General features: G+C 40.3%; 1 protein-coding gene across 1 annotated transcript in view; it reads right to left on the bottom strand.

The window, feature by feature from the left end:
- Window positions 1–14,056, bottom strand: part of TMEM132B (transmembrane protein 132B) — a 1,073,183-nt gene that overhangs the window by 215,225 nt on the left and 843,902 nt on the right. Inside the window, exon 5 of the mRNA XM_077293266.1 lies at window positions 1,168–1,311. Within this exon, the coding sequence (XP_077149381.1) occupies window positions 1,168–1,311 (144 nt within the window). The remainder of the gene's footprint in view (window positions 1–1,167; window positions 1,312–14,056) is intronic.

Below are 14,056 nucleotides of genomic sequence, written 5' to 3'. Positions count from 1 at the left end.
CTTATAGGTACCACAACATTTTGTCCCCAACACATTTGGAAAAAGGAAGGCAAAGTGGCCAATCCTGTTACATATGTTGCTTTTTTTCCTGCGCATCAGAATAAATTCACTTGACAGATTTATGAATGTGTTTATGTCATATATAAAACCTCATCGATGTAACCTAAATTTGTAAGTTCATTAGAAAATCTGCAATGAAGGCCCATCTAATTTTACTGTTTGCCATTGACAATAACGACATCGTCATATGTCAGAGAGCAGCCTTTGAGCCCCCTATGGCACAAGCCACCTCTGTAACCCCTATATCCACGTCACCGCAAAACTTCTTTTGCACTTTGTCATCCGCGTATTATTCAACATAAAATTGTTTTTTCAAATACCACGGAAGGAAGAAAAAGAGATGTTTGACTTCAACTCATAATGTTTGTAGTCTTAATAAATCTCTACTGAGTTTTAACCCCATAACGTACAATGACGGATATATCCGACATTGGACTCCTTCCCCTGTATCGTCGGAGCCCACACCTTTTCTGGCACATGACAGCTGATCTGATCACCTGTCATGTGCCCCTAACAGCTGTGGGTGGAATCGCGACCCATCCGGAGCTGTTAATATGTTAAATGCCACTGTCAAACTCTGACAGCGGCATTTAACATACACGTGCAGGAAGAGCATCATTAACCCCGCCCACCAGCGCCTGTGTCACATGACTGCGGGTCACCAATGGGTTGGCATGACAACCCGGGGTCTGCAAGAGACCCCTGTGGTTGTCATAGCCGGCTATCTATGAGCACCGCCCAGTGGTCAGCGCTCACAGCAAGTGAGCATTTCTGCTTCATAGAGTCAGGCTGAAGCCCTGCTGTATGTAGCACAAACGATCGAATGATCACAGTTTCTAGTCTCCCATGGAGACTATTGAAGCAAGTAAAAAATAAAAAAAAAATGTTTTTAAAAATATAAAAAACTTAGTAGATGTATAATAAAGTACGCTTTATATATTATACATGTGGTTTACTAGGTAAACCTACATAACTTCTTCATCATAAACAAAATTCGATAAATGTCAACCCATTTTTTATGTACACTAAGTGAAAGTTTGCAACAAATTTTTTCGATGTGTAAACTAGACCAGAGCAGACTTTTATAACCCCATAAACAGATCTTACCTTTATGACATCTTCATCTGCGGACTTGCACTCAGTGAAGTCAGACACATCTATCACAGAGCCATCCTCCTGAACAGCCACCACCTTCACAGGGATAGACATCGTCCTTCCTGTCAGGATAGCAGTGTTTAAAAGTTCAGTGTCCTGCGTAGGAAGAAAATAAAGATAAAATATCATGAGAATTAAAAACATTGGATCTTCTCACATTTTTATTTGCAATATAAACTGTAGATACTTTACACAAGTAATATAACGGACTATAACTTTACATATTAGTAGGATTATTTCTTCAGCTGAGGTCATAAAAGAAATTAATATAAACCAGCCAGAAAATAAAATTAAACTGGTAAAACAAGATATTAGCTATCCACAAGAAAGAGGATAACCTGTTGAACGGTTGGGGTCCGACTGCTGGGACCACACCGATCAGCAAAACAGGTAGCAGGCATTAGAATGGAGTGGCAGTGTGCATATTCGAATACTACTTTGGGATTCCGAGGTACTATGGGGGCAAAAGTTCCCAGCCACAGATAAAAAGTCCCAATTATGATAATCGGTGCGGGTCCCAGTGATCAGACAACAATCAGTCAGAAGTTATCACCCATACTGTGGATACATGATACTTTGTTTTGATTGGACAACCAATTTAAGACAGATGGGGCCTAAATGATAACATTTTTTATTAATTTTATGCCACTTCTCTTGTAAGTTGCCAAGATGGTAGATTATGATGCCCTGCACTGCCGGAAGGCAAGCTATAATGGATAGACTCTAGAATACAAAATCTCCAAGACTGATATAAAAGAGATTTAGAATTGGTGCCTATAGGAGAAAAAGTGTACAGAGACATAGCAGGATAGTGCTATAGTGCTCAGTGTTGAAGGTCAACTCTTTAGGAGCATGGTATTAAAAGGTCTCACTCTTCACTAATTTTCAAAATTGCAATACATTTAATTTACATTGATACAATTTAATATGAAGATGAATTGATATAGTGGATAATAAATGCTAATAATAAAAAATGAATAAGCAGATTTTTAGCTGCAAGAAAATACAACAGAATTAGAGAAGAGCAATTCAAGATCAGCAGCCTTATCCTGAAATCTGGATGTCAATGGTGCTTGCTAGGCTCTCGCCATGACATTGCAAAGCAACGCATATCATGACATCTGTGAGGAGGACTTGTAACTAAGCCTCACATAACGTCACAATGTCACAGGGCCTAGTTAGCACCAGAGTTGCCCCAAAATGCTGTGGTTGCTGGGTGCAAAAGTGAAGACCAATGCTATGGAGAACTGCACTAGGTACCAGACTGGGGCAGCGTGAAAAGAAATGTTGATCTCTAAACAGTATGTTGGATACACACTGAGACACATTAAGCAACATTAAAGAAAGAAGTGACAAAATCGGGGTTTGCAATGTAGTCCTAGCAAATGGCATAATTTCAGTAATACGTATGTCTCAGCTTCAAAAGGTCTAAAAAAGCATGTATTTTATATAATGGGGGTTAACTCTCTCATTAAGTATTTTTTAACTAAGCATATCAGTTTATGATTTCCACTTAGTGACATAAATATATGAAACATGGCTATTAATTTGAGGCATAGCCTTTTCATTTCATCCAATTTCTTCCATTAGATGAAATATTCCACTATCTGCCCTTTTTCCAGGAGGATCATGTCTAGGGTTAATGTTGCTCTGCCTCATTCTGGGTTCAGGTTTGCTATTTAGCTCCCATGCATCCTGCTGGCGGTCAGCTATAGTTCTGCCTTTGGCGTGTGAACCTGACTCTGGCTGCTCTTGGTTTGTCCTGCTGTGATCCCTGACTTGTCCTATGTCTGTTGTCTCCCTCTCTCTGCCCTTTTCCCAGCTTTTCCCTGTGTTTCGGTTTTGATTCTCTGGTTTCTGACTTGGCTTGTATTCGGACTCTCTTCTGCCTTGTGACTTTGTCTTATCTGCTTCTGACCATTGCTGAACCTCCTGGCTTCTTCCTGACCACGTATATCGTTGATCCCTTTAGTACTTCTGCCTATTGTAGCTTTTTGACTCGGCTTGTTTGACCACTCTCTCGCCACTTGGTGGTGCCTATGCTGCTGCCCTGTGGTGCTTCTCTGTGTAGGCAGTCTCACTTCCCTCTCAAGCTCCTTCTGGTGGAGGTTGGGTTATACTGCACTGCAGCAGCATGACAGTATGTATTGTAATGCATACGATATAATATAATGTTTAGTATAAAAACATTTAAAAAATAAGTTATAAAGTAAATTTGACTAATCTAAAAACTCATGGGCCCTGGTTCATCTTCAAGACCGGCATTGTTTACACCATTCTTGATTAGGGGACATGTTGGAGTAAGAAGCACCTGATTAATTGAGAGACACATGCCGCCGTGCACTTCACCACCAGTGAGGGATTAGAGTAAGATTTGAAGTGTAAGAAACACCACAGCTCTGCCATCTTGTTGGAGCTGTTCGAAACTGGCATGAAGGTGCCAAAAGTTGGAATATCTTTACTCTACCACATGTTGCGCAAAAAGTTAGCGACTTTTCAAAGTGTTTTATGCCAGATTTCTGTTGAAAGCATTTTGATGCATCGAGGGTCAAGGTTTTGAAACTGTACAGCCTAAATGTAATAGTATTGTCATAATGGAGACTAAGATTAAAGCCAACACTTGCACACTTAGGTTAAATGTACTAAACTGCTATATGGCCATTAACAAATCTGTTTAATTCTGCATATTTGGGTGTTTTTATGGGAAGCTAATGTTCTAAAATCAATTGAGGTAACTGGAGTAGTTGACACATCTGTATTAGAAAGGTTTTTACCCTATTCTACTAATTATGTAGTAAAAAAAAAATACAATCTGGTAAAATGCACCAGAACTCAGTCTAAATTTGTGCCTTGGGCCCCATTTCATCAAAGTGTCTACATCAAAGCTGCTACATTTTTGTGCAACACAAACTGTGCAAACATTTTGCGACTTTTGGAGTTTTATACCCGAATTGGCAAAGCTGGTGAGGAGCTGAGGTGGGACAGGGTGTGGATACTCCAGCCTATCAAATTTTTAAAAAGTTGTAGCATTTCTTAGAATGTTAGAAATGTTAGTCAGTTCTCTGATTGTAGTAATATTTGTTGTGAGTAGCACCTCTTAATGAATTTGTCTCTATTTATTTCTGAACGCCTCTCATTAAGACTGACATAGGAAAAAGCCAATCCATAATGTAAAAAAGAGGACAGCGCCACAACGGTCAGTGATAAGAAAAAACTTACAGCTTTAATCTGCCAACTGCGGCGACGTTTCGGTATAAACCTTTATCAAGCTTGAAACGTCGCCGCAGTTGGCAGATTAAAGCTGTACGTTTTTTCTTATCACTGACCGTTGTGGCGCTGTCCTCTTTTTTACATTATGGATTGGACTTTTTAGCTGGGCTGACCCCCTGGCAAGGACTTGCGTCCACAGGCCTAGGAAGGCTATAAGGGACATAGGGTGCGGTTTAACCTATTTTTTGGATTTGTATAGGAAAAAGCCAGTCCTTAAGAATCGGGGCCTTAATGCACAAATAAACTTTAAAAAAATGTTCAATATATTGTAGCCATTACTAAAGAATAACTGGTTCTAGATGTGCAGGGGGGGTTCTGGATATTGGCGGTGGTGGTTTGAGCATTTGGTGGAGGTCTCAGGATCTGGACTCCCACCAATCTGCTAGCAAATAAAAGGGCATTCACATATGAAAAAAAAGGTTGTGAAGTACTCTTTAACTGAATTTGAGTGGTGGGGCTCCTGATCCTAAGAGCTACACTAAAGGTTCAAACCAAAGGACAGAATCCCTGAGCTTATCTTCAACCATGAACAGAAATGTTCAATAAAAAGTATATGGGTCTATAAATCTGTTCACAATCAATAATAAGATGAGCATTATTACTCTTCCCTTTGAGTGGTTCCTTGGAGGCCACATTGTGAGACCACCATCGATAAACACTATTAAACAGTGGCCACAACAAATCAAATCTTTTTTTTAAGTTCAGTTATTAATTTAAATGCACTAAAAGCTGCCAACATTGTCATAGTTTTTTTTTCATTTTGGTACAATCAAAAGATGGTGTAATAGGAAAGTGGCTAACATGTATAGCCAGATTTGTCAAATCTTTTCCTTGCCTTGGTCTAGTTTAAGCTTCCTACATATTAGACAGAAATAATACTTCTATTCCATTGTTCATTAAGGAAGTCCATCAGCACAAAATGATGCTTGATGCACCCTAACCGGAGCATCTTCCCACCTGTATGATTTGCCACTGACTCTGCCCTCCTGCTCTTTGATTGACAGCTTCAGTATTACCGGAGCCAAAGTGGGTGGACATAGATATAAAACAAGTGGGCGCAAAGTTTAGCCATGCCAAGGGGGCACGGAGCATCTGTACTTCATTTTTTGTCAATTTGTACTGACAGTCTCCCTTTAAGTTAAAACAAGGCTCAAGAATCACTATCTCACCTGTCTAAGCAACAAATATCAGTGATAAAAATGATAAAACACTGAACGCTGAAGTGCTGAATTCAGCGAAGAAAATAGCTTCTTATCCAAGTAGAAAAGCGTTGGCAGATCGCATTGATATTTACTAACATTACACAAAGCTGCTGCCTCCAGGGACTAAACGTTCAAACAGACAGAGACCGATTGCCAGAGAATGGTTTTAAAATGCTTCAACAGCTCTCCGCGCGGCAGACATTGTAGTGACCATCAGATTATACATATCTGATCCCCTGATGAATTTACAGTAGTTGAACACTAATGATGCCATTAGCGCAGCCTCTATTTAGACCTCCGCACGACGGCCGTTTGATTAATTGCTTTAAATGAGCTGCTCTCTCTGCCCCGTTCAGCGTAGGTAGCTATGGATTATGGCCTCTTAATGACACAGCATACAAGTTCAGGAAGCAACTCTTGTTATGGATGGCTCCTGAGCTTGTAGCTCCTCGGAGATAATATCATTGATAAATGTCTGGAGAGTTTTCCACATTGCTTACTTCACTGTTATCTGTATGCTTCGCTGAAAAATGATTTCTAAAGCAGAAGAAAGGCAGAAATTATGAAGCGGAAGGTAAAGATCACTTACATAGTTGGCAGCATTGTACAATAATCACTACAGACACTATGTTGTTGAGTCAGCACCTCTGATGCTATCATTGGAACGGGAAACTTTTCTGAACATACTGTGGCGCAGGTAGAAATATTATTGCAGTGTTTTTTCTGAATAGAAATAAGTTTGTTTTTTTTAAATAGTGCACCTTATAGGCTTCCTCTGATAATTTGTAGGAGTACAGAGGGGGTATGTTCCAAAGAGGCCTCGACATGACGGTACATGGTGTACATGCTATAGACGAAGACAATGAAGACCCAGCCCAGGTCAGTCATATCCTTCTGCAAAATAGCAATGGTGACATAGGCAAACAATGTTATGTTGTTCTTCTGTGCAATAGCAAATGTGATTTACAAATAATTAACACCTTCACCCCCGAGACTGTTTTCACCTTCCTGACCCGGACAATTTTTTTCAACTCTGACCACTGTCACTTTATGAGGTAATAACTGGAACATTTCAACGAATCCCAGTGATTCTGAGAAAGTTTTCTCGTGACATATTGTAGTTCATGATAGTGGTAAAATTTCATTGCTATGACTGTGAAAATATCAGAAATTTGGTGAAATATTGCAACTTTCAAACTGTTAATTTTTATGTTCTTAACTCAGAGAGATGTCACACAAAATAGTTTATAAATAACATTACCCACATGTCTTCTTTACATCAGCACAATTTTATAAACATATTTTTTTGTTAGGACGTTATAAGGGATAAAAGTTGACCAGCAATTTCTCATTTTTCCAACCAAATTTACAAAGCCATTTTTTTTAGCTGCCACATCACATTTGAAGTGACTTTGAGGGGTCTGTATGACAGAAAGTACCCAAAAGTGACACTGTTATAAAATCTTCACCCCTCAAGGTGCTCAAAACCACATTCAAGAAATTAACCCTTCAGTTGCTTCTCGAGAACTAGGGCAACGTGGAAGAAAAAAATTTAAATTTAATTTTTTTTCACAAAAAAATTACTTTAGACCCCAACAAAGATAGGATAACAAAAGAAAATGGACCACAAATTTGTTGTGCAATTTCTCCTGAGTACACCGATACCCCATATGTGGGGGTAAACCACAGTTTGGGTGCATGGCAGGGCTTGAAAGGGAAGGAGCACAGTTTGACTCTTTGATTGCAAAATTGGCTAGAATCAAGAGTGGATGCCATGTCGCATTTGGAGAGCCCCTGATGTGCCTAAACAGTGGAAACCCCTCACTAGTGATCCCATTTTGGAAGCCACACTCCTCAAGGATTTTATCCAGGGGTATAGTGAGCACTTGAACCCACAGGTACGACACAGAATTAGTGTTGAGCACAAGTGCTTGCTACTCCAGTTTTTGCATCGGGTGTTCGGGTATGCACCAAATATCACGGGTGCTCAAGTGACATACTCAAGTTCCTGCCCCATATGTTTTGTGGCTGTTAGACACCCCAAAAAGACATGCAGACATCCATGATACTCCAAGTATACTCAACCACCCAATGCAAACTTGAGTAGCGAGCACTTGCGTTCAACACTAGCCATCGCATCTTCATCATTTTTTTTGCTTTTGAAAAAAAAACAATTTTAATTCCAACCCAAACAAAACGCTTACCCTAACACAACCCTAACCCAACTCTAACCCCAACCCATACCCTAAAACTAACTTCAAAGAATGGAAAAAATTACAATTCTTTTATTTTAGATTTTTTTTCCACCTAAGGAGGTGACAAAGGGAGATTTGATTTACTATTTTTTTTTATTTTGATCACTGTGATAGTGTCTATTGCAGTGATCAAAAGGAACCAATAGGAAAAATTCACTATTGTTGCCGGGTACCTGTTGGCAGATCTCGGCGGGAGCCCTGCGCATGCGTTTGCCATTTTTTTCCAGGAAGAGGACCTGGGGGACAGATCAGTAGGGTCCGGAGATGACAGAGGTACCAGCTGGGCTTGGGGGACCCCATTTCTCTCTTCTCTGACATGCTAGATCATATCAGAGGAGAGAGAAATTAATTTTAAATCTGAATTTTTTTTGGGGGGGGATTGGCTTATTCACTGATTAACGGCGACCACTTGACAGGCGACCATAAATTCACTATTGTTGCCGGGTACCTGTTGGCAGATCTCGGCGGGAGCCCTGCGCATGCGTTTGGCATTTTTTTCCAGGAAGAGGACCTGGGGGACAGATCAGTAGGGTCCGGAGATGACAGAGGTACCAGCTGGGCTTGGGGGACCCCATTTCTCTCTTCTCTGACATGCTAGATCATATCAGAGGAGAGAGAAATTAATTTTAAATCTGAATTTTTTTTGGGGGGGGATTGGCTTATTCACTGATTAACGGCGACCACTTGACAGGCGACCATAAAAACCAGCCCTGATCATGTTCTCCAAAGTCTCAGCTACCCCCAGTAGCCAAGACCCCAGAAATTTTCCGACACTGGGAGGCGCTATACCCTTACTTATCAGCGCCGTTAAAAAGCGGCGCTGAGGAATAAATACCATTAAAAGGCATATCAAATGTCATGAACCCCTTTCTGCCATCGGACGGAATAGTACGTTTGATGCAGAACCCCCACTTTGATGCGGGCTCCGGCGGTGAGACCGCATCAAAGCCAGGACATGTCAGCTGTTTTGAACAGCTGACATATGCCCGCAATAGGCGTGGGTGGAATCACGATCCGCCCGTTCCCATTACCTAGCTAAATGCCGCTGTCAAACTCTGACAGCGGCACTTAATTAGCACTTCCGGCCATCGGGCCGGAAATGCGCACATCGCTAACTCCTGTCACGTGATTGAGAAACAGCGATGCATCGGCATAACAACCAGAGGTCTTCTGAAGACCTCTATGGTTGTTGATGCCAGATTGCTGGGAGAGCCACACTGTGGTCGGTGCTCATAGCAATGCTGTAATTCAGCTACATAGGAGCGATCTGAGCATCACTCCTATGCAGCAAAGTCGATCAGACTATGCCAGCTTCTAGCCTCCTATAGAGGCTATTGAAGTATGGCAAAAGTAAAAAAAAATGTTTTCAAAAATATGACAAAAAAATATATATACAAGTTCAAATCACTCTGCTTTTGCCCCATTCAAAATAAAATAATAAAAAAACACAAACATAAACATATTTGGAATTGCCGCATTCAGAATCGCCTGATTGATCAATAAAAAAAGGATTAACATGATCGCTAAACAGCGTAGCGAGGGAAAAATCTAAACACCAGAATTACGTTTTTTGTTTGCCATGAAATTGCATTAAAATGCAATAATGAGCGATCAAAAGATTGAATTTGCACCTAAATGGTATCATTAAAAACGTCAGCTTGGCACGCAAAAAAATAAGCCCTCACCCAACCCGTTATCACAAAAAATGGAGACGCTACGGGTCTTGGAAAAGTGCGCAATTTTTTATTTTTTTTTTGGAACAGTTTGGAATTTTTTTTACCACATAGATAAAAAAGAACCTAGACATGTTTGGTGTCTATGAACTCATAATGACCTGGAGAATCATAATGGCAGGTCAGTTTTAGCATTTACTGAACATAGCAAAAAAGCAAAACAAAAAACAAGTGTGGAATTGCACTTTTTTTGCAATTTCACCGCACGACATGGTAAAATCAATGGTGTCGTTCAAAAGTACAACTCGTCCCGCAAAAAATAAGCCCTTACATGGCCATATTGACGGAAAATTAAAAAGTTATGGCTCTAGGAAGGAGGGGAGCAAAAAATGAAAATGCAAAACTGAAAAAAAGCTTCCGGGGTTAAGGGGTTAAGGAGGTAATGATCATCATTTTTACTGTCCACACTTAAAGGGAGTATGTCAGCAGGTTTTTGATAGGTAATTTAAAAGCAACATGATGTAGGGACAGAGAGCCTGATTTCAGCTGCTTGTTATAGCTTCCACAGACAAAAAATAACTATTTGGGGTAGATCAGACTTAGCTCACAGAAAAAATCCCCAAAAGAGAATTCCAAGGATACCATAAAAGATAACCTTTATTTCAAATATTAATAAAACCATATGTGTGCACTTGCAAAACCATCACCAAAAATACATGTTATAGCTTCATCAATAAAGTCAGTGTTTTATCAGCAGAAGATTATCACTAGAGGACTGGTTGTCTTATGACATACAGTCCTCTTACTCCGTGTAACTCCAGCTTCAGCACTATTAGCAGGTTTACGCCAATGAAAAGTATAGAAAGCACCCAATCAGTGATATCGACAGTCTTATACAGAGATAAAAATTTAGAGAGCCGGTTGATCTGCAGCAAAGAAAATAGGGATTTTTTCAAAACTGTAGAAAGGAGATCAGTAGGTCACATATAGCTAGAATTGGTGCCTCTACCCCTACATAATGCTGCTCTCATGATGCTTAAATAGCAAACACCTGATGACAGATTCCCTTTAACGCTGCCAATAAGCTAATATCAGTATTCTAAGATATGGACATACATAATTTATAATCTTATTTAATATGGTTTTTCAATGTGCCTATTAAATATGTTGACAGTCAATAAGTTATTCTGAAAAAAAACAAGTTGACAACCCTGTGTAGTAAATTATGAAATTAAATATTCAGAATTGAAATTGTGCAACCTGTAACACCAAATAGTTTATCTTGTAAGTAATACGTTGTAATTCTCTATGTCTTAAAGAACTCCTTGTTATACCCCACGCTTGGCGATTGTTGTAACATGTGACCTTGGCTCCCAATCAGCACTTGCGTCACTGGCCCCATCTTTGGACAAATTGAACATGAAGAGGAAGTCAGGGCTGCAGCTGATCTCTGATTTCCTAATGTTAAATTTGAACGAAGGCGGAAACAGTGACGCCAGCGCTGATTGGGAGTCGTGCACCACTTGTCACAACAACTGCACGAGAGCCCCAGGACCACAAGTGCCAACACCGCGGGAACTGTGCCGGCACAGGAGGAGAGTATAAGCTTTTCTATTTTATCAGAGCCAAGCATGGTGTATGAGAAGGGGCTGTTCTAGGTTCTAGTATTGAGTCAACTATACACACAAATCAAACCAAAGAAATGAGCCAGAACATATGTTGGTATAAGTGCAACGTGTAAGTAAACACCTTCACAATGTGGCCACCTAAAAGACAAAGCCGAAGATAAAAACAAAATTAGCAAATACCCTACAGAAATCAAAGGAATAAATAGTAATAGTACATTTAAATTACGGTAAATAAGATACTCAGTTGACAATGGTTTGATCAAAAAGCGTAAAAGTCATCACACCATGACATGTACCAAACCGGGACAGTCCTATCTCTGGTATCCATAAATTATATTACAGTAGTGCATGTAGAGCAGCATTGAGGCAACTGTAATCAGCATCATATGAAACAACGAAGACAATAAACTCACAATTTAAAGGCTTTTCATACAAGAGCCTTATTTTGCTCTCAGACCTGTGAATGTCACTTTTTAAGCATCAATTTTTAACCAAGAGGTAATCGAACCGTGGGTCATTTCTATGACACAGTGGAAACATACTGTAATTGCAATTAGGATTATTTGATATGGAGGTAATGCATCGAACATGTTGTGCCAGAAACCTGCAGTAGAAAAGTGGCAACATTTTCTGTAATGTAGTTTTCCTAAACATTGCTTGTTGCTTGTGCTTGTTACTTGAGTTTTCTGAGCATTCTTGGATGTTCTCCGAGTATTTTGGGTGTGCTCGGAGATTATGTTTTTGTCTCCGCAGCTGCATGATTTGCAGCTGTTAGACAGCCTGAACTCATGCAAGGATTGCCTGTTTGTTAGGGAATCCCCACATGTTTTCAGGCTGTCTAGCAGCCGCAAATCATGCAGCTGTTTGGACTCGAACATAATCTACGAGCACTCCCAAGATACTCGGAGAACACTCAAGAATGCTCGAAAAACTCAAGTAACGAACACACACGCTCATCACTAGCAGTCGGTCATTGTCTGACAAATTCATATATCATTTATGCCAAAAAGTGGATCGAAATATATTCTGGTGCACGGCATAATCAAAAATGTATCCAATTCATTAAGTCCCCCTGCAGCACCCGGGTAACCAGGGTAAACATCGGGTTACTAAGGGCCGCGCTTAGTAACCCGATATTTACCCTGGTTACCATTGTAAAAGTAAAAAAAAAAAACACTACATACTCACATTCTGATGTCTGTCACGTCCCCCGCCGGCGTCCGCAGGGCTACCTGCACTGAATGTGTCAGCGCCGGCAGTAACAGTGGTGACGTCACCGCTGTGCTCTGCTTTATGGCTGGCGCTGACACATTCAGTGCAGGGAAGCTCTCGGCAGCAGCGTGTGCATATTAGCAGCGCTCTTGCCGAAAGCAGTTTTAACCCTGTGGACGCCGGGGGATGTGACAGACATCAGAATGTGAGTATGTACTGTTTTTTTTTTTACTTTTACAATGGTAACCAGGGTAAATATCGGGTTACTAAGCGCGGCCCTGCACTTAGTAACCCGATATTTACCCTGGTTACAAGTGAACACATTGCTGGATCGGCGTCACACACGCCGATCCAGCGATGACAACGGGTGATCAGCGACCAAAAAAAGGTCCTGATCATTCCCCAACAACCAACGATCTCCCAGCAGGGGCCTGATCATTGGTCGCTGTCACACATAACGAGATCGTTAGCGGGATCGTGACGTGAGCGTGACGTTGCAACGATATCATTAACGATATCGTTATGTGTGACTCAGCCTTAAGTTTATACTATGATGGATATGGTGTTTTGCAGTCTTCTACTGGTTTTAATAACCAAATAATACATAAAAAATTAAATAAAAAACTACCAAGAGGTGCTTCGCTTCAATATAAGAAACGATTCCACGTGAATTCACTTTTCCTGATAAAAACGGAATTGGATCTTCCGAGCCTGACACACAAATTGAAGAACAAGAAATGTTCTAGGCAGCTAGTGTTGAATAATGCACGTTAATCCAATGTTCATGCAGATACGCAGCCATGTCAAGCATTGGCCTCATGCCGTGTTCAGTTTAAAACCTCCCTATATTCACAGCTTGAGACAGCAGTGGGAGTAATTTTGGAGCATGAACAGAAATACACCACCATATAACTGCAAACAAGCAATTTTTGCAGTTCGTACAAGTGCCTTTCCCACTGAGGCTGAAGAATAAATATGAAGCACCGTATTTATTTTAGCAATGTATTCTGTACAGCACCTTAGTACAAGCCACGTTATACGGTGGGTACGGAAAGTATTCAGACCCCTTTACATTTTTCACTTTGTTTCATTGCAGCCATTTGGTAAATTCAAAAAAGTTCATTTTTTTCACATTAATGTACACTCTGCACCCCATCTTGACTGAAAAAAACCAGAAATGTAGACATTTTTGCATATTTATTAAAAAAAGAAAAACTGAAATATCACATGGTCTGAATACTTTCCGTACCCACTGTACATCTGAAAGGAAACCTGTCAGGGAAAAAAGTAAAGGGAAACTGACAGCTGAGCCCTAATATCAGTAGCTTGTTGGAAAAATTGGCAGAATTATATTAGGAGTATGTGCAAAATTGTATCAGAAAATAAATATAAATGTCGCTAAATAATGGACCAAACAGATTGTCATATGATGGTTTCAAACGCACGTTGGGGTGGCAGTGTGAGCCCCTGGTTCCCCTTGGTGTGCAATCTACTGGTATAATCTTTAGATACTTTCTGTGGGTAGTGTGAGATTTGGGCTATAATACCCTCATTATTATAATGTGCTGAATCTTGTTGCTAATTACTTTCACCTTTGTCAC

Source organism: Ranitomeya variabilis, chromosome 1, assembly GCF_051348905.1.
Source record: "Ranitomeya variabilis isolate aRanVar5 chromosome 1, aRanVar5.hap1, whole genome shotgun sequence".
In the NCBI taxonomy this organism is placed as follows: domain Eukaryota; kingdom Metazoa; phylum Chordata; class Amphibia; order Anura; family Dendrobatidae; genus Ranitomeya; species Ranitomeya variabilis.
Note: the sequence above shows the minus strand (reverse complement) of the source record. Positions and strands in the feature narration are given on the sequence as shown.